Consider the following 24,589-nt stretch of genomic DNA (forward strand, 5'->3'; position numbering starts at 1 on the left):
GCAGGAAAGACAAGCCCCATTTTATAGATGGAAAAAGAGGCTCCAAAAAGTATAAGGTTAGAGAACGGCATCCCATTTGGTCTAAAATCTCAGCTAGTAAGAGAAGGAGAAAGCTTCAATTTCCTTACAAAAGAAGGAGAAATATTCAACCAGTGCCCTCTGTTCCAGTCACATAGCCCCCTTGCTGTCCCAGCCCAGAAACAGCCTCCTCAGGCCCTTTGCACCTCCTGTTCCCTTGGCCAGAAACACAGTTCCCAGTACTCCCTGTCCTCTGCCAGAGAGCTCCCCAGGCCTTCCCCTCACCACCTGCATGACTCATCCCTAAGAGGCCTTCCCTGGGCTCCATTTTAGATCCTCCTGGTCATTACCTTTCTTACCCTCATTTCTTTTTCCTCACGGTTTTTGTCACCTCACACTCTATGTCTACATCCTCACAAATTTACTTTCTGCCTCCTGCACTGAAGAAAACTCTGTGAGGGGAGGGACTTTTCGTTCCCTGCCGCACGCCCACTGAGGGGCATGCACATATCAGGAGCTCGGTGCCCACCACCGAGACAGCCCTGTCATGTATCAAATCCTGTTCCTGTTGCTCTATTTCTGCTAACATGCTGCTCACGAAGACTCTTGTCTCAGGGTTGTCAGCACCACTCTACAGATGGGGAAACTGAGGCATGGAGTATTAATAAGTCACTTTCCCAAGGTCACTGCCAGGAAGTGGCAGGGTGAGGATGCAAACCTGGGTAGTCCAGCTCCAGAATCTGCCCTCTTAACCACTTGTGTTGAATGAAAGATTAACGCATCAACGAATGAAGCAGGCCATTCGCGAGGCAGCCCAGAAGCTTGCCCCAGGGTCCAGCGTACCCTGATCAGACCTCGGCCCCCAGCACTCAGTGTCCTCAGTCAGATGCCATCTGACCTTCACATATGTCTATACCACACTTTGGGCAGGTGCAGATTTTAGGACACCTCAAACCAGGAGAGAGAACTCAAAGTCGACCCAACGCCTGGCATGTCCCACCAGAGAGCTCATGGTGACACAGCCAAGCACAGCATTTTGGAAGCAGACCACCAAGGGCAGTGGTCAGATGTTAGATACATGTTAAGTTAGTCCGGTTCTCCTCGCTTGCGGGGGGCCTAACAAGACAGAGCTCCCTCCCTGGCAAGAACCCAGCCCCTCTGTCTACCTCCCTCATTCACCTTCAGGCAACTGCCACAAAAATCTCCGTGAGACCATGAGCCACTCTCTGAAACTGGACTGTCTCTCCACGGATGCTGCCGTCTTCTCCCTGTGTGTGCACCCTCAACAGGGTCAAGCATCAGCCCGGAACCAGCTCCACCCTGAGACTAGAGTCATCTTCCCAAAGCACGTGTCTCACTGGATCAATCTCTGACTTAGACTTCTTCTCCGACTCCCACTACCTTGTGAGAAACCCAAACTTCTTGGCTGGACAGTAGAAGCCTGTTGTCATCTGATTCTGAGCTGATCTCTCTTCCCCCGATCTCCTCCTTCACAGAACACGACTCATGAGCAAACCACACTATTCTCCTTCTCAGACCGTATCCATCAGCCTTCACCAGCGAACTGTGGGTTATGGCAACTGCCACAAACAGCACCCACAGCCCAAACCCAGCTCTTACTCACATCGCGACTGGCAGCTATGGCTTGGCTTCTCATGTCTTCCCAGTCTAGAATCCAAGCAGAAGGGGGAGTCCCATCCAGGACACTCCATCCTCATGGGAAAGGGGGAAGAAGAACAAGCAATGAAGAAGACACATGAATTTAATGCTTCACCTCAGACTTGGTCTGAGCCATGTCTGCTCACCCACCCTTGGCCAAAGCGAGTCTCATGTCCATGTCCAATGTCAATGGACTGAACGCCCTATCATGCGAGTCACACTCCCACCTCTTCAGGAAGGTCTCGTGGTGGGTCAATGCAGTCACACAAGCCATTAGGGAAAGCACTGCCTGGAGACCTTGGTCCATGTGGTCCCTCCAACCACAGGGTCAAAGGCTACGAATATAGTCAAGGCCAACCCTCATTGAAGACGTAGAAGTTAACACCCGTTGCTTCTCTGAGCCCTGAATGCGTGGAGATGTGAATGTCCCTCAAGCCCCAGAGAGTATTTCATTACTGGCCATTCACAATTCACCTTCCCTGTTGGAAAATACTTTAGGAGCCTTGGAAGTGGCTTCCATCTTTTGAACCGGGCTGTTCCACACAGAGGAGACATTTAAGCTGTGTGTCCTCATTGAGTGAGTTTATGGAGCCGGATTCCCATTTGGTTTTAGAGGTTTGTGTTTGGGGGTTTTGTTTTGTGTTTGGGGGCTTTTCTAGCAGAAAGAGTTCCTCTCCTCACGACAACCTGCTGATGTTTGGACTCGTGTTGCCTCCTCCCTCCCTCACTGTATTAGGGTGACCCCTGTTTGATTTGTCTACACTTGCCAAAGCGCTTCCCACATCAGAGGTTCTTGAAAATCTTGGATAGATGAACAAATGGATAAGTAAGTGCGTGAGCAGAGGGCCTGAGCGGACACCAAGCCCAGAGCTGGCGGAGGTGGGAGTGGAGATTAGAATTAGCTTAACTCCGGATAACGTGCACTCCGTGAAATGGACTGACAGTGAATGTCTGTAAACGGCTTTCTACCTTGTCTGCCAACTACCCCCGGAAAAAGACAGCCGGGTACTACAATTTAAGACATGGGACCGTATCCAAAGACTACTCCTAAGATACGATTCTAGAACAGAAAAAGAGGCGAATGAACAGATGAGCCGCGACAAACCCCATCAAGCAAAGCCCCGCATCGTACGTTCCTGGAAGGAGAGGAGCGAGCCAGACAGAAGATTGAACCTGGAGTAAAAATGAACTTGTGGCTTGTTTTGCCAGGCCCATAATAGACTTCGAAAATAATGATGTCAGTGTCTTTAATTCTTTCCTCCACGTGACTGCATATCAGACCCAAGTGAGATTGGGCGATCGAGACTACCAAGCCCTGGAAATTAAACAGGGACAGCAGGCCACTGAGCAGTAGCTCCTGAGGTCAAGTCCTGCAGAGACAAATCCCGGTCTCAGGGAGGGGCAGCATTTACAAGCCAGGCCATCTGGCTGATAACCTCAAGGCCAGAAACTCCCTCTCTCAATCTCTAGGTGACAAGGAGAATCAACTGCGTGATCTGAGAATCAACTGGGATCTGGTGCTCTTCACGCCCTCCTTAAACAAAACCTCAAATCAGAAATGCCCCATCTGACCTGCCTTCAGCTCTGCGTACTGTGCTCAGGCAAGTCCACGTCTGGGCACTCAGGGAACTCGTGGGTGATTTCATGCCCCTGTGAGCCTGCCTGCCTCTTGATCAGGTTTGCTCCTGGAGGATGGGACCTTCGTCACCTCCCAAGCAGAGGTGGACAACGGACACTTGTCATTATAGGCTGGATTTACAGGAGCCTAAGGCCGAGGGGCTGCTAATCACAAGGTCATGCCCTTGCTCCTGGACCTACTGCCCTCACCACCCTGTGCCTTGCAGGCCCGTGGCAGGATCTCCAGTGGAGGAGCCTGATCTGGGTGAGGAAGGGTCCTGGCAGACTGCAGCTGGTGAGGTCGTGGTGCTTTCCAGGGCTCGGTTCTCGTCCTGGGGATGCAGTGCAGCTGGGATGGAAGTTCTTCATGGCTCCCTACTCCCACTGCTCCTTAACATCACCTTGAAGCTTCGAGAATACCTCCGCCCAATCCCAGCCTTATGGATTCTGATTTAATTGGTCCAGGGTGGAGGCCAGGCATGAGTAAAGAAAAAAAAAATTTTTTTTTAAATCTCCCTAGGTGAGTCCAAAGCACAGCCAGGATTAAACCCCTCGGCTGCAGACCTGAGAGTTCCCATTATACTGTAACATACACGGGTGGGGATTCTGGGCTGGATTGTTGAGCATTTCTCCATCCACGCCAACCCACCCCTAATATTTGGGAAATGTTGGGGTTAAAGACTTCAAAGCTCAGAAACTTGCACACCCATGTCCGTAGCAACATTATTTACTATAGTAAAAAGGGGAAAAGGACCCAGTGTCCACTGATGAATGGATAAACACGGTACGGCATATACACCAAATGCAGTATTACTCGACCTTGAAGAGGAATGAGATTCTGACGCGTGCTACAACAGAGCTGAACCGGGAGGACGTTACACTAAGTGAAACAAGCCAGTCACAACAGAGCAGATGCCCTGTGATTGCGCTTACAATGGGGCAACTGGGATGGTGGGAATCAGAGACCGAAAGGAGGAGGGTGGTTGGCTGGGGCTAGGGAGAGGAGAAAATGGGGAGTCATTGTTTACTGGGTATGGAGATTCAGTTTGGGAATAAAAAATTCTAGAGACGGATGGTGGTAATGGTTGCCTCACAGCGTGCATGTATTTAGTTCCACCCAACTACAGGGACCTTTAACTTTTAAAAGGTTACAATTGTAACTTACATTCTGTGCATTTTACTGCAATAGAATGCTTTAAGCATAAGTGGTTCTTTACTACAGAATATTCCAGAATCTTGAATGTGCACAGCCCAGTCCATCCTCGCCGGAGGTCGGTCTTCCCCAGACTTCTTTGATCATGGAAGTTTTCTTGAGCAGGAGATGGAGAGAGGGGGCAGACCAGCTGTCGACCAGGACCCCTCAAAGCAGCATGGGGAATGCCGGGCCAAGCTCTGAGCACAAGCCTTGCATCACCTGGCCCTGGCCGTCGTGGCACCAAGCAAAGCAGCCGACAGGCACGGTCTCTTTTTTCTGCCAAGACTCCTGCCCAGTAAGGACTTGGGACCCCCATTTCACTGATGGGGAAAGCAGAGGCTCAGAAAGGCCAAGCAACCTGCCCGAGACCATACAGCTCATTGGCAGGGCTGGAACCCAAAGCCAGGTGGGGCAGACTCCAGGCTTTCACTGCTCCAAGTGCGGTCTCCGGAGAAGAAGCACTGACATCCCCCTCCCCAAGCTTTTCAGAAATGCACAGCCTCCCGACTCCAAAAGCATGCTACCTAGGCCCCCAGGTGCTCCCCCGCACAAGGGAGACGCAGGAGCAGGAGCCGGAGCTCAAAACCTGCTGCCTTCCCCTTCCTCAGGAGTCCCTTCTGATTGGATTGTGTGAATCTAAGCATTCATTGTGAGCTTGGAGCCTGGGGGTGTGGGGGGTGCTGCGGAAGCCGAGGCAACACCCTCCCAGGGCACGTGGTCTGCGCGCCTTCCCCCTTTCCTTTCTTCCTGCTCATGCATTTGGGTCACCCAAAGCCCACAAGTCACTTAGTCACACCACACTACAGTGGGATTTTTGCCAGCTCAGGAAAAACAAGCCTGGTTTAAATGATTTCAAAGCACTTCTTTCAAGGGCTTGCCCTCTCCACAGCCCACAGAAAGAATTATCCAGAAACGAAAGAGGAAAGACGCAAAGGCACAGCGGGGGCCCCCTGCCCCCTGCACGGGCTGTCTCTCTCTCTAGTCTCCTGCCCAATGGGAGTCCCCACCCCCATCTTCTTGGGGAGGCTGTCGGAGGAGCTAATTTTCCTTTAAGAGGCACTTAGGGGCGACGAGCTGCCCCCGTCCTCCCCTCCCTGGTCTGCGGATTCCCTAGGTGCAGCCCCCGCCACCCGGTGAATCACGGCAAAACCATGGCGGGGCCTCTTCCCACAGCGCTCTTTTGCTGAGGCTTAGCTAATTGGCCAGAGCCACTTAGCTTCCCTAATCTTCACTTGTAAATTATTCTATCTACTCCATTAACCGCCTTGATCAACACTCCTGCACGCCTCTGGAGGCACTCACCCCTCTTTCGGGTACTAGGTTTCTGCAGACCGCCCCTCGGCCGGGCCGAACTCTGGCTCTTCCTGCCCTGCAGGTCCCAGCGCCCTGTCCACACCCTCACCAGCCACCACAGGGAGGCTCCCTCCGAACCAGGGGGCACACCACATGCACCTTGATGGTCCCCAGGCCCTGGTGTTCACCTCCAAATAAAGTGACGCACAAAGGCCACCAGGACGCACCAGGAGGCTGGGCTGACTCCACTTGGCCAGGTGCCCACCTGGAGACAGGAATCCTCTTTCAGCTCGAGCCCACAGCACCCCCATCCCGCTCACCAGAGGGTTGGAGAGAGACAGGAATGGAAACCAAGACAAGGCTCTGAGTGGCAGTTGTCCCCGAGAGGATCCCAGAGCCTTCCCTTTCATAGGTAGGGACCACGCTCTGCGTTTGACAAATTCTTGCCTGTGGTTTTGTTTGCTTTTAGCAAAAGCCCACCACGATGTCCTACTGGGATGAATCTAGAGTGACATAGAGGGTCATACACCGGGTGTCCCAACACTCAAGGTGATGTGCAGAAGGAGCACGAGGGCTTGAGTGGCCCGTGTTCCTCTCAGCCCTGCCCCCTGAGCACATTACACAGCTTTGTGTCCCATCAGGACCCGGCCCAGCAGGTGCCCAGTGTCCTAGCGCCTGGGTGGAAAGAAGAATGAGTAGCTACCAGAGAGGGAAGAGTACAGCCTTCCTACTCCTCAAACCCGATGTGAGCCAGACGGGGTCCAGATACCAGAGCTGTGCCCCTCGGCCTTGGCACGATGATGCCCCAGGGCCCGCCATGTCCCCTCACGGACCCAAACCTAAGGCCAACTGAAAATGTCCACTTCATCCCCGCTCTGGCCAGGCTCCGTCCTACCACCCTATTTCTGCAGTCACCATATCCACCACCAGGAGAATCGCATGCTCCCATCTTTCTAGCAAAGACCAACTTGCTTCAAAGCCCGGCTCAAACACTGCAGTCTTCGGGAGGTCTTCTAGCCACGCTGGGCATTCCACAGGGTCACTCCAGGTCACACATGGTGATTACAAGTCCACCTTCTCCTCCTAACCTGGGGGCTCACCAAGGACAGGAGCACTCTCCCCGGTGCCAACATCCAAGCAGTGCTCCACACACAGATGTCCCAGGAGCGTCCGAGGTAGACTTGGGAATAATGAAATACAGAACACAAACCAGTCATTGTGCTTGGTACAAGTTTCTTCCTGGACGAGGGTCCCCAGAGAGGGGTCCGAATCTAAAGAAGGAAGGAGTGCTTCCCATCCCCCCATCTTCACCCCTGTACTGGGGACCGTCCGTCTGCACCTGGGAGCAGCGCTGACTCCCACCTTCCAGCTTGCAAAGCCAACAGCTGCTGAGATCTGTAGACTGTGCCTCCTAGCCTAGTCCTTAACCTCCCCCAGAAGACTATTAGTTTTGCCTACATCTTGCCTAAATATTGGAACAATACCTCCAATGGTTCTCTCGGTCTTCACTTTTGGGGGGACCCCCAAAAGCTTATCAAGCATAAGCCAACAACGTTCACACATAGCTTGTTGAAGCTATGTGCCCCCATGTTGCCATCAGAGCCATCTTCCTAGAACACAGAGCTGCTCAGAAACACCAGCCCCCACTGCTTCCAGGAGCACAAGAAAGGGCCTTCCAGTGGTTAAGGCTCGTGGTCCCACACGCGCTCACTACAGGAGGACTCGCCTCCCATACCTGCCTACACGCCTTGTGCCCAAGCTCACCCTGCACCTACTTGACCTTTCATCTTCTTCCCCCAAAGAGCACAGGCTCTGGGACCAGGTTGCCCAAGTTCAAATCCCTGCTATTCACATCTTTTGTAAAACGGGTACCTACCCTCCTGGGCCCATTACGAGGGCCAGCAAGAGGGTTGCGCAGAAGGCACGGAAACCAGTGCTACCCACGTGTCAATGCCACGATTATCCTTCCAAAGCCAACTTGCCCAACTTCAGTGACCCCTTGATGTGGTGGTTCTTGATCCTGGCACTCAGGACTTGCTGTCCCTCCCCTGATCTTAGGGATACAAACACTTAACCTTCCTCCTCGTATTCCGGGTTAGCGTTCCCAATTTTGATCCTCTCAACGAGAATGGAAGCTCCCTGGAGGCAGACTCCACATCTAAGTCAGGTTTTATCCCCATAGGCCCAGCACAGGGATGCTCGGTCAGCACTCACTCAGCTACCGGATATCAAAGCCAAGGATGGCTTCCTACCTGAGCTCCAAGCAAGCGCCCTCAGGAGGCCTGCTCCATTTTTCCACACGTGTGATTATTTTAACATGCCTTAGGGAAAGAGCTGGCCTGGCTGGCGTGAGGTCGACCCAGCTAAGAAGGTGGCCCCTGAAGTTGGCGTGTATAATAGGATCCAGTGAGACATTTCTAGCGTAAAATGAGAGAAAGCGACAGTGACGTCCCACAAGCTGCCACGTGTGGGAAGGATCAAAATGACCTCCACCTTCCCATTCCAACCAGACCCTCCCCCAAAAGGCCCTTCACCATACCCAAGACCAACCAACACTTTCGCCAAATCCTATGTGTGGTTTTACAGATCCACACTGAAAAATCCTGAATAAGTGATTTTCTCCATTCCACAAGGAAGGAACATTCCTCAAACGGTCAAGCACCCACCAGTTATGCCAACGGTGATAATGATACTTGCATAGCACTTTGCACTGAATCCTAAAAAGCTCAAGTAATCAAGAGCATCACCCTTCTGCCCATCTCACAGGCAGGACACTGAGGCTCCCGCGGCAAAGTGGCTTATGCAAAACACGCACAGGTTGGAGCAGGGTGGGAACACAAACTGATCTCCAAATGCCTCATCCATCTCATCCCCCATCACCAATGGTGCGGACCAGATTTAGAATACACTCAGGGAGGCCCGTCGTGGCCATGCATGAGCTGGGCAGTCTCTCAGCATCAGCTGTGAAAAAGTCAGTAACTTCTCGTCTTCAAAGAATTAACAACAAACAAACATAAGCCCAGATGCCCATTTTTAACTTGAGCTTGAAATAAAATGCTGGGGCACCCGGGTGGCTCAGTTGGTGAAGCATCTGCCTTCAGCTCAGGTCATGATCCCAGGGTCCCAGAATCAAGTCCCACACTGGGCTCCCTGCTCAGTAGGGAGCCTGCTTCTCGCTCTGCCTGCCACTCCCCCTGCTTGCGCCCGTTCTCTCTGACAATAAAATCTTTAGTAATAATAAAAAAAAAAAAGAAATAAAGCAAGTACTGCATTTACAAAAATTCACCCTCAATCCGTCGTCAGAGGTCGGTTCTAAAAATTTATCCTGTAAAGCTATAGTTCAGTGCAAGTTATTTTTCAGAGATAATTTCAACAGCAAAACTTAGTATAGCACTTGCTCTGTGCCAGGCACTCTAGTGGGCAGTTTTCGTAGATTAACAACACATTTAGGGCACTGTATGATCTCACGCACGTGCGCGCGCGCACACACACACACACACACACACACGCGCGCGCGGCACTGTTCTACAGTGTGGGCTACATCTGTGGACAAAACAAAGCCTGCTGCTTCCCTGAAGTAGAACACGAAGGCAAAGTCACTAGTTCAAGGTCACCTAATTAGGAAGGACACACGCAAGACTGGAAACCAGGCAGTTTGGCTCCAGAGTCCGCGTTCTTAACCCTTAAACCCTCTTGGCTGCATGTTCTGATCTGTCCCAAGACATTGGGCTAGAAGGGACAGCCAGGGAGACAGAAGCCACATTTGTATGGCACAGCTCCCTGACAGGTAGATGGAGGGGGTCTGTCCCTCTAGACACCATTTCCTGCAAGCTAAAAGGACACCAAACTCCGGTTTCATCCCAAGAACCAACAATGCCAGAGACACAGCCCTGCCCACCAGCAGTTCACAGGCTAGTGGGGAAAGACCAGCAGATATCTCCATTAGTAGGACTGCCATCTGTCCTGAGCCATCACAGAGCCCAGCGCCACCTGGGAACTGGGTGACTGTCCTATCTGCAGCTCGGCGGGGCCACTGTGAACCAGTCTGCCAACTTCACCAGGGGCCCCAGTACATTTCCCAGCCTCCCTCCTTCCACTTAAAAAAAAAAAAAAAAAAAAAAGTAATCTGATTCAGCCCTAGCCCTGCCTGAGCACTGACTCCTGCTAAATCCCCAAAGCCTAATTACTTACTATTCTGCATGGTGATCTTAGGAGGTGTTCCTTCTCGCTCTCCCCTCGGATAGCCAGTGAGCCAGACACCGCCGTTGCTAGCAAGCCCAGCTCCAGGTACAGACAGGATGCGGCCATCTCCCAGGCAGCATTTTTCAAATACGCTGTGTCTTTTGCTTAGAATGTCCTTCCACTGCCGCTTCCTCTCCTTCAAGGCTGGGATCAGAGGTCATCTCCCTGGAGGACGCCCTGCCCCTGAACCAGGGCGCTCTTTCCCCTAACTGCCACAGGTGGCTCTGTGTTATCTGAGCCCCCCAGCCTGAACCCCCCCATTCTGCTACATACTCGCTGACAATAGGGCCGTGGGGCCCTCCCACCTCCAGAGCTCAGCGGGGTACAGAGAGTGTAGACACTGAGAAAGGCATGTTACCTGGATTCCTCAGGCGATTACCAGGAGACCCAGGGCTGGAGCCCTGCATTGTGTATTGTGCTGCGCCAGCAAAGGACATGGCAGGTCCACAGGCAGAGTGGCTGTGCTGCCCCGTACAGGTGGGGATGACCCACGGAGCAGGGAGCACCTTCGCTTCTCAGCCACACAGGGACTCCTGTTCCTCTCCCAAGGGGCACATCCATTGTCCTTTCAGGAGAAATTTTGGTAAATTCTTCCAGCACATTCTCTCTCTCTCTCTCTCTCTTCAGTAAAATGCTATGCTCCAATGTCCTCTTCAACCGTGGACAATGTTTAATTAAAAAAAAAAATTTTAAACCTTTTCTGTTGAGTGGAAGGACTGTCTCTCTTCCACCCAAGGCAACACATGGCAATGCTTAATGATTTCCATTTTTAGCTCGGGGAGGAACGTTTCTCAGAGTTCAAGAGGAAGCCGAGTGGGCGCGCTCCGGATTGCGGGAGGCCCGCATGGCATCAAGAGCGGAGAATCTGGAAGTCAGGGGTAGCAGATGGCCCAGTGGGGAGGAGAGATTGCTAGCAGATGGCCCCAATAGTTTGGATGAGGGGGGGAAAAGACTTTTAATAGCCAAAGAATTCCTGAGAAAGAAGAATAAAGCGAGGCAACATACTTTCTGATTTCAAGCTAAACTGTAAAGCCGTAGTCATCAAAACAGTATGGTCTGGGCGTAGAAACAGACAAATAGACCAATAGAAGAAAACCGAGAGTGCGGAAGTAAATCACACTAGACGGTCAAGTAGTCCTTGACAAGGGAGCCAAGAATACTCGATGGCGGGGGGCGGGGGATGCCTGGGCCGCTCAGTTGGTTAAACATCTGCCTTTGGCTCAGGTCATGATCTCAGGGTCCTGGGATCGGGTCCCACGTGGTCAGGTTTCCCGCTCAGCAAGGAATCTGCTTCTCTCTCTCCCCCTACTCTCTCTCTCTCACGCTCTCTCTCAGAGCTCTAATATATAAATAAAATATTTTTGTGACCAAAAAATACTCGATGGGGAAAAGAGGAGTGTCTTTAAAAAAAAAAAAAAAAAAAGCACTTCAGTAAGTGTGGGAATAATTGGATATTCGTATGTAAACAGATAAAACTGGACCTGAATCTTATACCACTCATAAAACTTAACTCAAAATGGATTAAAAACTTAAAAGGTATGACCCGAAACCATGAAGTTCCAAGAAAACGCAGGAGTAAAACTCCTTGACGTGGGTCTTGGCAATTACATGTTTAGACAGGACACGTGAAGCACAAGCAACCAAAGCAAGCAAAGGAGAGGGGCTGCAGCAAACTAAACAGCTTCAGCGCAGCCCAAGACATGATCAACAAAGTGAAAAGACAACCAACAGAACGGAAAAAAAAAAACGTATTTGCAAACTATACCGCTAACAAGAGTTTACTATCCAAAATACATTTTTAAAAACACATAAAGAACTCAGACAACTCAACAGTAAAAAAAAAAATAATCCAATGAAAAAAACGGACAAAGGACCTGAATAGACACGACATTTCTACAAGGAAGGTAAATGAAAGCCCAGCAAGTATATGACAAGACGCTCAGCATCACTAGTCATTGGGGAAACGCAAATTAAAACCACAGTGAGAGGCCATTTCACACCTGTTAGAATGGCTAGTAGCCAAAAGACAAGAGGTAACAGGTGTCTGAGAGGATGTGGAGAAAGGGGACCCAGGGCACTGCTGGTGAGAAGGCAAACTAATGCAGCCACTGTGGAGAACCGTACAGAGAATCCTCGGAAAATTAAACATGGTACTCCCATATGATCCAGCAGCCCCACTTCCGGGAACAGATACACAGGAAATGAAAACATTAACTCGAAAAGGTATCTGTGCCCCGATGTTCATAGCAGCCTATTCACGATAGCCTAGACATGGAAACAACCTAGGCATCCATCCACGGCTGGACGGAAAAAGACTTGCATATATAGGTATATATGTGGACTATATCCAGCAGAAAATAATTCAGCCACAAAAGAGGAGGCAATCCTACCACTTGAGATAACGTGGATGGACCTTGAAGGCACGGTGCTAAATGAAATAAGTCGAATATTCAAATATCATAGGATTCCACTTGGGGGGGGGGAGGAGACAACCCAACTCACAGAAAAAGAGACCAGACTTGTGGTTACCAGAAGTGGAGGGTGGGGGCTGCAGAGAGCAGAGGTGGGTGGTCAAAAGGTGCGAACTTCCAGTTATAAGAGAATTGAGTCCTAGGGATGGAGCGTACAACAAGAGGACTATAGCAAACGCTGCTGCACGACCTACAGGAAGGCTGGGAAGAGTCAATCCTATGTGTGCTCATCCCAAGGAGAAAAAAATTTTCTTTTCATTTATCTGGAGAAGATGGGTGTTAGCTGAACGTACTATGCTAATCATTTCACAATGTATGCAAATCCGACCATCATGCGGAAGCCTTAAACTTCTACAGTGATATACATCTATTATTTCTCAATAAAAGGCCAGGGGGAGCTTTGATTGCAAACAAATCAGCATTAGAATCAGACCAAGAAGCAGGGACCACCCCGATGCTTGCTATTGCAATGACCAGGCGTTCCCATTTCTCAGAGGGGTACCCAGATGGTAGAGTAACCAGACAGAGACTAGAAGTCACAATGGGAGGCCTCATCTCCAAGTTGTCTCTTTCCACCCACCCATTGATAATTATAGGCTCATAATTCAGGCCATTCAAGTTCAAAGGCTCCACAGGGAACATTTAGGGCCGTGGAACCATTCTGTAGGATACTGTAATGGTAGACACAGTGCTCGCTTCGGCAGCACATATACTAAAATTGTAATGGTAGACACAGGTCATTGTACATTTATCAAAACTCATTCAAAGTACAACACAAAGCCAATTCTGATGTAAACTATGGATGTTAATAATAATATCAATACTGGCTCATCAATGGCAACAATTGTACCATATTAATGTAAGAGAGGGGAAGCTGGGGCGGGAGGGATTCATGTAGGAACTCTATTTTCCACTCAGTTCTTCTGTAAACCTAACACTGCTCCAAAATGTAGTCTGTTACTTACACACACACACACACACACACACACCCACCCACCCACCCACCCCCCCCCCGGCCTTTCTTCTTGCTGCCCAGGTGACCTTGGGCTATTACTTAATCTCTCTGGGTCTCCTGTCCTCATCTGCCAAATGAGGATACTAAAAGCACACACTTAAAGGGCTGTTATGAGGAGCAGGGAAAGCACTTAGCACAGCACCCCGTATGGGGAACGCGTGGGGTAGCCATGGCGACGACACCAGTGCTCCTGTACTAGGTATACCTTACACACTCAATACCTCCACACGTCATGTGCTTTCAGTCCTGCAGCAGCCCTGTGAGGCAGGTAAGGACTGCTGCTCTCCTCAATTTACAGAAGAGAAAACCTGCAGCTTAGAGAGCTTATGTAACAGGCCCAAGGTCACACAGCCGGCCAGCAGGGTGAGCTGGGACTCACACCCACGCACCTGCCTTCACCACGTCGAATTCTCTTCTCCAACAAAGTGCTGGTGCTTGCTGGGAGAGGAGCCTTGCTGGCTGCTGCAGGCAGAGCCAATACTAGAACCCAGACCTTTGGTCACTAAGGTATGTGATCCCCTGTAGAACATCCCTGCCCCTCACCCCTGCAAAGCCACCCAAAAGCAAAGAGCGATCCCACAGATGACAGGCTGCCATCTTCCTTGGCCTCTGTCTGTGATCCGGCTGGGGGCTCATGCAAGCCCATCTATCACTGTCCCAAGGTGGCTGGTGGCACTTTCCCCAAGAAGCCACCTGGCTTTCTGGAGGTTGCCCCACCCAGAAAACACCCTCCTCGGGCTGAAACCCCTCTCTCCACGCACTCCCCCCCCCCCGCCCCCAACACACACACTCCTGGACCATAACTAGACCCTGAGCTTGCTGCCCACAGGAGCGAGTTCAATTCTCGCTTCTCCCAGTCGGGGTTTGCTTTTACATAACGACTTGAAAACTTCCGATGTGCCACTTATCTCCGAGCCTGAGCCAGCGGAAGCAGCAAACAGACACGCGTTGGGAATCCAGACGCTGCATCGTGTCCCGGGAGCACCGCCCCTCCACACCCACCACCTGAAGTCCTTTTCACAGCTCTAGGTCCGCTCCTCCTACCCCTGCTTTCTCATGCTTTCTGCACCTCTGCTCCCCACACAGGGGCACCTACAGAGACCCGCTGAGGCACCCACCTGCTCAGTAACCTCATCTCCTCTCCACCCAGCCTCCCCGCCAACTCCTGTGTGACGGCCCGCCCTGCTGCCTCCACCTCCCCCCTCTCCTCCCACGGTGGCCGCGCATCAGCCTTGGTGCAGAACAAAAGGTGACGGTAGATCAGAGCCAGGCTGACCACAGAAGAGGCTCCGTCTAGCGCCCACATCCACTCCTCTGCTCTCCTGAAAGTCTAGGAACCACCTCCATCCGCAGATCACTCTCAAGACCCGCTCTCCCCGCAGCCCTCTCTTCCCAGCCTTCCTTCTGTGGACTCCCTGAATGCCTCTGCTGAAGCCCTAAGCCCCACAGAAATGCTATTTGAAGATGAAGTCTTTGGGAGGGCATCCGGGCTAGACCAAGGCATGAAGATGGGGCTCTGGTCTAATGGGATCAGAGGCCTTACAGGAAGGGACCCCAGAGAGCTGACTCTCACTAGCTCTCCCTCCTGGCCACGGGAGGACACAGCAAAATGAGGGCAGAGTCCACAAGCCTGTAAGAGTTCCCATGGGAACCTGATCAGGCAAGGACCGGGACCTTAGACTTCCAGCGTCCGGAACCCTGAGCAGCGACATTTCTGCTGTTCAAGCCGCCTGGGCAAAGGCAGACACACGGCCAGTGGGCATTTCCAAAGGCATAGGTGAAAAACAGAGAACGAAACATGACAAAGCAAATCCCTCCAACATCGATGGAGGGTGGGGAGAGGGGGCCAAGCTCCCCTCTCTTTTTTCAAATATGAGCACAGGAGGTTGGGAACCCAAATGAAGAGATGTGGCGTCATGGCGGACAGACCACGGACTCAGTGGGGGCAAAGGCGGCATGAGAAGGGGGAGGTGTAGCTACCCCAGCTTCACAGCCAACCTGTAAAGTAATGCCTCATTGTCAAGAGGAAAAAAAAGAAAAACAAAACAACTAACAGTTTTTCCATGTAGCGGCATGTTCTGCAAGGTAGCCATCCTCCAACATCCCAAATCCTCAAAATATTAAAAAACAAAAAATTTGTTTCCAGAGGAGAGAGAGAAAGAAAAAAAACAAAAACCCACGTTTGGCAAGATGCTTACTTCTTACCTTGTTCTCATAAAATTTAAGTAACAAATAGTTTTCCAGCACCTACAATTCAGAGGCCTTGTATCATGTCTGAGGTAAGCAGATAAGAAAAAAAAAAAAAAATGAAAACAGAAGCTCACGTCTGAGCATGTGTGTGAGGGCTTCACGGGTATTGACTCATTTATTTCTAACAACCCTCTGAGGTTCAGGTAATCATCGCCCCCTTCACTACCCCAGATGGGCAAAGTGAAGCAGACACTGGTTTAAGAAGCAAACATGGCTCACCTTTTACCTTCTAGTCGGGACGCAAACCGACACTAGAACCAGGCACGTGCCTGCCAAGAGCTAGAAGGAGAGAACCGGTGACCGGAAGGCTACTGTGGGTTGGGTGATCAGAGAAGGCTGTGGGACGTGTCAATGACAAGCACATCTTGGAAGAACTTGGGAGGGGGGCAGGGAAACAGCTCGGTTCCCAGAAGCCCCCAAAGTTGGCCCCACAACACGCTCACCACCAGCTCGGATCTCACAGTTCGGAGCTGGGTCCCAGCATCTGCATTTTTCAGAGCCTCCAGGTGTTTGTCACCTGCAAAATCCCCTGTTCCTCCCCTGGTGGCCTCCCTACATCCTAGGGGCCACCACCAGAGGTGCACAGAAACTCTTTGGTTCCTGAAGGTTTGTGTCTCCCCCAAATTCCTGTGTGGAAGCCCTCCTCTCCTAAGGTGGTGGGACCTGGAGGTGAGGCCTTGGAGAGGTAATTAGGTTTGGAAAGTGTCAGAAGGGTGGGTGTTCCCATGATGGGATCGTGCCCTCGTGAGAAGGGGAAGAGAGACCAGAGCTCAGAGTCTCTTGCTCTCTCTACCCGGTGAGCACACAATGAGGCAGGGGGCCATCTGCCAACCAGGAACCACCCCCCGGATTCCCCAGCCTCCAGAACTGTGAGAAATATGGGTCTGTCATTTAAGACCCCCTGTCTCCAGTATTTTGTTATGGCGGCCTGAGCAGAGACAGATCCCAAAGACTCAAGGTCGTGGCCTCTCACCGTTGCATGCATTTCACATGGAGGGACCCACTTCTGCCTTGTAGTGCTTGTTCTTCACAGACCATGAAATAAAAATCTAAATCCTAGAGACCTAGATGTCTGGGAGGGGAAGATAAATTAATGACTTTCCCACAGACCTCAGTAGTCAAAAACGGAGATTTTTTTTAAGAGTTTCTCTACATTCAAGAATGACCCCAAACTGGTTTTCAAGAAAATCTCTGTGTAACACCAAGTCTTAGACGTTGTTTGACACCCAGATCCCTACCAGGGTCCTCCGAAGAGTTGGGCAGCCTGCCAGCCCAGCGCTCCTCTGCGTGTGGTTGCACGTGCATTGTCCTGGGATCTCTTTAGGGTGATTCTGAGGCGAAGGCCAGGGTGAGCCTGAAACTCTGCATTCCTAGCAAGCTTGCAGGTGACGCCAGCCACCCTGGACTGCAGGACTCTCGCCCAGCGAGCATCACCCCTGGCTTCATCTGGGACTCACCTGGGGGCTCTTAAGAAGTACAGATTCCTACGCCCCAGCCCAGACCAGTGACATCAGTCACTCCAGGGCTGAGTCCTGGGCATTTCGGAAGCTCTTCCCTGACTGAAAGCTGTGGGCAGGGTTAGGGAATCACTCTTCTGGGCATAGGGCAGTGAGCGAGGGAGCCCTCAAGGGGAACGGATGACAAGTGAGTGACTTTAGGTGGTGATACAGGCCATAAACACAGAGGACAACATGATGGGGGAAGCACTTAAGCTACAACACAGAGCACGGGATGGGAACACCAACCAGCAAGACCTGCGGAAGGGACCCTGGGCGGAGCGCAGAGCCCATGTTCCACACTGAGCCTGCCGGGATGACAAGCGCAAGGTGTCCTGCAGGTTTCCACAAGAGAGGCCATTCCTCTCACAGGAGAGGAGGAACACTCAGAGGCTACACAGTCTCCACCCCCAGACGTTCTTATAAAAACATGAATGGACTTGAATGCTGACTGCGGCAGGGGATGGGGGCGCTTCAGGCCGCAGTGTTCTGACACCGCAGGAAATTCTTAAAGCTCCATCTTCTCACGTCCCTTGAAGACCTCATCTACTAGACCAGGACCGGGGGCCCTCAGGTGGGACAGATACAGAGCAGAACCCTGAGAGGACATAAGAACCCCCCCTTGGTTCTTCATGGGCAACTCCTTGACCCCTGTAGAGAAGAGGACAGCCAGTGGGGGTCACCCTCAGTCCCTCCCCGAAACGCTAAGTGGGAGGAAGCTCTGGTCCACATTTACTGAAGCAGCAGCCCTAGGACGGGACTCTCTAGGTGAGAGAGAAAAGTGCCAGCACCTTCCAGAGGTAGAACCTGAGACTCAGGTCTCAGCCGGCCCACACCCAGCCCTCCCCCCGCACCAGCAAGTAGCTGAGAGGGGGCGGGCATGGGCCCCAAGCCAACAGGACTTCGGAACTCCTCCAGAAGCTTCTCAGCCATTGGCACACATTCTGAGGTCTGGGAGGCCAGAAAGCTGGAGCTGTGGAGAGTGTGATAACCTTCCCACACTGGGGGACTTCGGAGTCCAGAGACAGAGGGAAACTGAGTCATGACACTTAACTTTGGTCTCACGCGTTCGTTGACTGACCCTATACATTTCCCCTTTTCACTAAACCCACTCTGGGTAAGTTTTCCATCTTTGCCATTGAGGCCTGCCTCCCCTAAACCCCAAGACCCCACAGAGCCCCTGAGGTGGCCTCCAGAGGGCTGTTGACTACAGGACCTCTGCCATCCTCCTTCCTCATTGAGTTTTCTCTGCATCAGGAGCCAGTCTTCTCCATAACTGTAAGCTACTTGATGACAAGGGCCGTCTCTCCTGCTGGTGTATACTCCCCCCCACCTTACCCGCTGCTGCCACCACGTGCCCACCACAGGGCAGGAGGCCCAACAGCAAGTGTGCACTGTGTACGTGCTTGTAAACTGGAAAGGGGGCCCAGGGACCAGGTGGTTGGAAGGGAGTCGGGTCTTAGCCCCGCCTGGGTGGGAAGGAAGGCTCAGGCAGGTGCAACAGAGTGGGGAGGCTGTGGGAGCTGGACCCTGGTGAACCAGGGATGAACCTGACCGCCAAGAGGTCCTGGGGAGTCACTGAACTTCTGAGCCCCGCATGCCTCATCTTAGCAAAAACACTGAAAGGATAAAAGTGCTTCATATTCAAAGTGCACTTTCATTCCATCATTCGACCCAACTTTAGGGAGTTCCTTCTATAGGCAGGGCCCTATCCCAGAAACAGTTTGACAGAAACTCTGACCCAGGGTTAGGCCTGCCTTCGGCTCAGGTCATGACCTCAAGGACTGGGATGGAGCCCTTTCATCTGGCTCCCTGCTCAGTGGGGAGTCTGCTTCTCCCTCTCCCACTCCCCTCTCCCCTGCTTATGCTCTCTTACGCATGCTCTCTAATGAATAATCTTAAAAAAATAAATGAAACAAGATGGGATTGGGAGGGAGACAAACCATAAATGACTCTTAATCTCACAAAACAAACTGGGGGTTGCTGGGGGGAGGTGGGATTGGGAGAGGGGGAGCGGGCTATGGACATTGGGGAGGGGAGGCGAACCATAAGAGACTATGGACTCTGAAAAACAACCTGAGGGTTTTGAAGGGTCAGGGGTGGGAGGTTGGGGGAACAGGTGGTGGGTGATGGGGAGGGCACGTTTTGCATGGAGCACTGGGTGTTGTGCAAAAAGAATGAATACTGTTACGCTGAAAAAATTAATAAAAGGGGAAAAAAAAAATAAAAAAAAAAAAATAAAAAGCATAATTTAAGTGTTCACTATTGCTAAAGATAGTGCAAATTTCCCTGTTTCCCTCTCTGTAAGGGGACAAGGCCAGGTCTTCCTGCCCAATAGGACTGACTGTTCCACAGTCAGTAGGATAATTTTTGATGAGAAAATGCACTGACGATATGGGGTAACGAGGGAGCACACAAGAATTTATCCCAAGAAACAGGGCCCTAAGCCAATGCGGCCAGACTACAGGTGAGAGAACTTACAGGAGGAGGGCAGGGCCTGCCTAAAGTGAGGGCACCAGCGGGCCAGAAACCAAAGCTACACTACCCCAGATTCGTGACCCGGCGCAGCAAAGCGTCCCCAGACCCCCCCACCCCAGATGGTGTTGATCCTCAAATCTGGGGTCCCTAGAGGACGTGGACCCCAATGTCAGCCTCCGGCCTTGCACAGGTCCCCCATCAGTCCAGCCATGCCTCACCACTTCCGGTGGCAAAAGGTGTCCAAGGGAGGTTAAAGGATGGGGTGAGCACACTGCCTGTCAGTCACTCGCCAGGAGTCTCTCGGGAACAGATGGTCCAAGTTCAAAGGGAATCCGGCAGCTTCTCCGCCAGCCTAGACTCACCTACCCTCCGTGTCCCACAAGGCCTTCTCAGAAGGCATCCTGAGGGCAGGGGGAGTTGATGGTTTGGTAGACAAGCTCTGAGGGAGAGCTGTGTCCCCCTTACGCCCATAGAACCAACCAAATGTTTAATCACACAGGTTGCGGTTCCAGTGCTTCACCACTTACAAGACAATGACTTTGAGCAGCTCGTGTCTTCCCCTCGAGGTCTCCTGACCTGCAGAGTGCCGAGAAGACCCGCCTATGAACACAAGTGAAGAAGGCCATCGAAACTGGGGTTTCCAAACCCATTCACACCTAGCCCCAAACAGGGCCTTAGCAGACTTCCCCCAAAAACCCCGGAAGAGGAAGTACTATTCTGCCCATTCCACAGGTGGGAAAACAGACCCAGAAAGATGCTGTGACTCGCTGGTCAACGCAGTAGAAGAGCCATGGGTACCCATCTACGGTAAAACCTCAAAGTTCTCAGGGGGCTTCTGAATGCTACCTCCCACCGGATCCTTCCCACAAAGACCTCCAGGTGCTGGGGTCAGAGCTCCAGCCTAGAACTGCCCTAAGGCCTGGACAGCTTCGATTGGTCTTGCCGCTCACTGACACACTCCTGAGAATCATCTACAGATAAGAGGTCATCTCTGGGTCCCTACAGCCTCCAATCCTCTAGCGAATTCTGAAGGGGAAGGGCGAGGCCGCCTCCCATGGCCAGCAGAATCCATCCTGGGAACTCCCATCGCAGAGAGCGGACCCTCACACTCCCCAGCATCCTACTCCTGCAGGTGCTCTGGCCTGTTGCGACCCTGGTGGGTGGGTCATCCCAAAGGGCCATCTGCGAGAGCAGCTGGGCTTGCTGTTCCTCGAGTTCCATCAGATGGATACCGTGACCAAAAGGGAAAGAAAACAGACACCCAGGCGAGCAAAATCAAGACAGCAGGGGGAAAGACGGAGCCTTTAGGAGCATTGTGAGAACAAAAAGATGAAATTTTAAAACTCACCAATGTGACCTTTTCCGTTGCTGGGTAAAGAAAGTACTTGAGTTGCTTAGCAGCACAACTGATTAATGCTTGTGAGTTACCTGTCTATGCCTTACAGCTATCCTTTCCCACTCAGGTTCGTCAAACCACCTTTCTCAGCTCTGGCTGTAATGTCCACAGACACAACATCTCCAGGCCAAATGCCTTGAGGCGAGGAGTGGGGGGAATCGATTTCTTACCAGGATCTGTGCAATTCTTTGCTGTCTGAGTCCCATTCACGGGTGCCATCAGCTTTCTACTTCTCCATGTGTCTGGTAGAACACGTTTGCTAGCAGAAGCTGTTTTATGCCCTGTATTGGGAAATAAGTCACAAATACCATTAGGGCCATACAGTGCCTGCATTCTTCCAATGACCTTACACTTCTGTATCTGGCTACCCCAGCAACAGCCCTGTGTGACGATTCAGAGCCACCTGTTGGAGCGATGCAACGATTGGAAGCACAGTGTCACCTGCTTCACACAGAGTGATCGGTTTCCTCGATCTGGTCCATTGTTTCTAGTCCCAGATGTATCAGCCCATGACCTTGGCCAAGTGCGCTCAGCCCCTCACAGGTGCAACAAGGGTTTAGATAGGTCACAATGAAGTTCTTGTCCAGTAAACATGCTCAGATGTCCCTGCCCTCAGGGGCACTACATAGAGATGGCTATCAGCTCAGCAAATAGTTGGAGAAGGCTGACGGTCCGGCCCACCTGGACTTCTTACCCTTGAATGTGCACAGAAATCACCTGGGGACCTTGTCAAAATGCAGATTCTGTTTCAGAATCTGGGTCTGGGCTGGGGCCTGGGATTCTGTCCTCACAAGCTCCCAGGCGATGCTAATTCTGCTGGTCCAAGGGCCACAGAGGAACAAGGGAGAGCAGAGATGCGGATGCCAATGACCGCACACAGTTCAACTCCTATTAACTCCTGATCCAGCCAATACGAACGAGTCTCCCTTTAAGAGCTTCACAGTATTCATTTACCCCTCTTGATGTGCACACAGCTTCTGCTGGGTAATAATACCTCTTCTGTAATGCTGACACTGAAGAGCCTCTAAGTATTTGGTTATTTCTGGTGTGTAACTGAGGGGAAAAAAATATCCTGGCTTGCCCAGTTGCAAAGCTCCAGGTTAAGATGTTCAAATAACCTTTCTGGGTTTCTGGTGTAAAGAGCCATGCTTTGACCTTCTAGCCTCAAATCACAAGTTGGGGTCTTGAAATGAAGTTAGTTTTATTTTTAAGAGTTGAATCAAGTTCCACCTGATTTTATCACCACAAAAAAATCTCCAGATTGTCCCTAATTGCTCAGAAAGTCACCCCCTGCTTTATCTCCATGTCCAGATTGCTAAGTCGCCTGGATTTCTTTCCTTTTTTTAAATGTGAAGAAGTAAAAGGTCCACACTGTCCAGCTAAAAATGGGAGTGTTAGCCAAGTGAAGGTCTTCTGCACATTCCACATGGGCTCACATCCCCCACTCCACCCCCAAACAGATTTTTTTCCCCTAAGTTTCTTTCTCTCTCCACCTCAAATCTGCATATCCTAAGGGACTCCCAAATCCCTGGGTCTTGGATGAAGGAGTGTGAATTGTGGTTCCAGACACCAGAGCTCTCCTACCTTGGGGATTAAGAGGAGTTCAGCGATGCTGAAACCTGGCAGCAACCTCCCGAGGGGACTGACCCCCGGGCGTTTTTAGGGTTTGGAGAGGATGCCTCCGGACACCCAGGACACTCCTTTGGCAGGGGCGAGGGGAAGACTGAGACTCAGTTCCCAGCCCCGGTATCTGGGTTTTCTAGAAACGCGGCGCACCAAGTCTCGGCTCCACAAAATTGGAAAGCGGACCACTCAGTTCGATCCGACCTAGGCTGCACCCCGCCTCTGCGCCGCGGGTTCCCCCATGCACTCTGGGGACAGAACTCTGGCACGGAGGGGCCCGATGTTCAGGCTTTCATCTTGGTAACACAGACCTGCAGCCGCGTCCCGAGCCCCCAGGGGCCGCGCGCAGCTCAGGGAAACGAGCGCCACAGCTCAAAGCGTCGCTGTCGTCCCTCCCGGGTGCGCTCTACCTGCCCGGTGGGGAGGGGACCTGGCTGGATGAACCCTTGGGACCAGCCTGACGGGGAAGGAAGGGGAAACATCTCGGAGCTACCCGGCGGCTTCCCAGCCCAAGCCCCTCAACTCCCGGGGCGGGCCCGCACCGGCACCTACCCAAGCTGCCAAGGAGGCCGGACGCACAGCACACCAGGGCCAGCACCGCGCACACGAAGCCAACTTGCTGCGGCAGCATCTCTCGCCTTCTTCGAACTTTGCGCGGCCGGAGGGACCGGCGGAGGGCCATCCTGGAGCGCCTGGGCGCCGTCCCTGGTAGAGGATGGGGAGCTTCGGCGGCCGGAATGCTAGCTGAGGCGGAGGGGCACTAGGGCTGGAGCGGCGACGCGACGCTCAGAGGCGAGAGGCTCCGGGCCAAACCTTCATGGCCCGCGGGCAAGGTCGGCAGGGAAAGGCCCGGGGAAGGGACGTGGGGGCGTGCGGCGCAGCCGGGGCTCAGAGTCCCGCGCGCGGCGTGCGCGCTCCGCGCACCATGGCTCCGGGGCGAGGCGGCAACGCCGGCACGGTGGCGCTGGCGGCCCTGGCTCGGAGGGCTGGCGCAGTCCCGGCGCCGGAGCCGCTACCTGCCCTCTCAGCCTCTGCGCGCTCGCCCGTCCGCAGCCCTGGCAGCAGTGCCCGGGGGCGCCCGCTGGGAGCACTCAATGCGCCCCCACGCCCCGAGCCGCCGCTCCCACTCGCAGCATTCTCCCCCTCCAAGTTTGGCGGCGGCCGCCCAACAGCACCGGTCCCCTGCTTCCCGGCGAGCCAAGCCCGGGCGGCACGGCGCGCGCGGGGAGAAGGCAGGCTGGCCCCCACGGGACCTGCGACCCTCGCGGCGCGAAGGGCCTCGACGTCAGCCCTCCCGGGGGCGAGCTCTCCCCGGGAACTTTCTCTCCGGCTGCCGGCGCCTGCGTCTGCGAGGCCGTGGCGCCTCCCGCCCGCTGCTCTCGCCTCCCTTTTCCTCCCCTCGCCCGCCTCTCACCGCCCTCCTCAGCACGTGTACTCCTCCCCGAGGGCGCACTAGCCCGTGCGCTCCTCCCTTCCCCCCGTGAGGCTCAACTACTGACCAATATAATCGCCCTCCTCCCTCCCCTATGGAGCCCAAACAATCCCTTCTCTACCCTCCGAGGCCGCTGCAGCGAGGAACAGGTTCTGGCAACGCAGGGACTCTCGGAACAAGGGTTTCTGTCGTGCGGCCGCTCCTGTGCAGGCTCCCCACGACCCCCGAGGCGACCCGAGCACCCCCCGCCCCGCCTCCCCTCCACCCGGGGCGGGAGATGCACGAGAAGATTAATTGCTCGAGCAGAGCTAACAAACAGGCTTGCACCAAGCCAACAGGCGCCCGCGCCCCGCCGGGACCCGCTCCTGCAGGGCTCTTGGGGCGGGCGGGGGCGAGCCGGCGGC

The 24,589-nt window shown here is 52.9% G+C and overlaps 1 protein-coding gene across 3 annotated transcripts in view; it reads right to left on the bottom strand.

Moving 5' to 3' along the window:
• SLC24A4 (solute carrier family 24 member 4) overlaps positions 1-23,584 on the bottom strand; it is a 165,605-nt gene extending 142,021 nt beyond the window's left edge. For all 3 annotated transcript variants that reach the window (XR_006818593.1, XM_046007165.1, XM_046007164.1), the window contains exons 1-2: positions 23,306-23,584; positions 21,301-21,411 (exon numbers count right to left, since the gene is read on the bottom strand). Coding sequence is in view for 2 of the 3 variants with exons in the window: in XM_046007165.1 (XP_045863121.1) it covers positions 21,301-21,411; positions 23,306-23,435 (241 nt within the window). In the remaining variant the exon portion in view is untranslated. The remainder of the gene's footprint in view (positions 1-21,300; positions 21,412-23,305) is intronic.
• Between the last annotated feature and the right edge of the window lie 1,005 nt (positions 23,585-24,589).

The sequence above is a fragment of the Meles meles genome, chromosome 6 (assembly GCF_922984935.1).
Source record: "Meles meles chromosome 6, mMelMel3.1 paternal haplotype, whole genome shotgun sequence".
NCBI lineage: Eukaryota > Metazoa > Chordata > Mammalia > Carnivora > Mustelidae > Meles > Meles meles.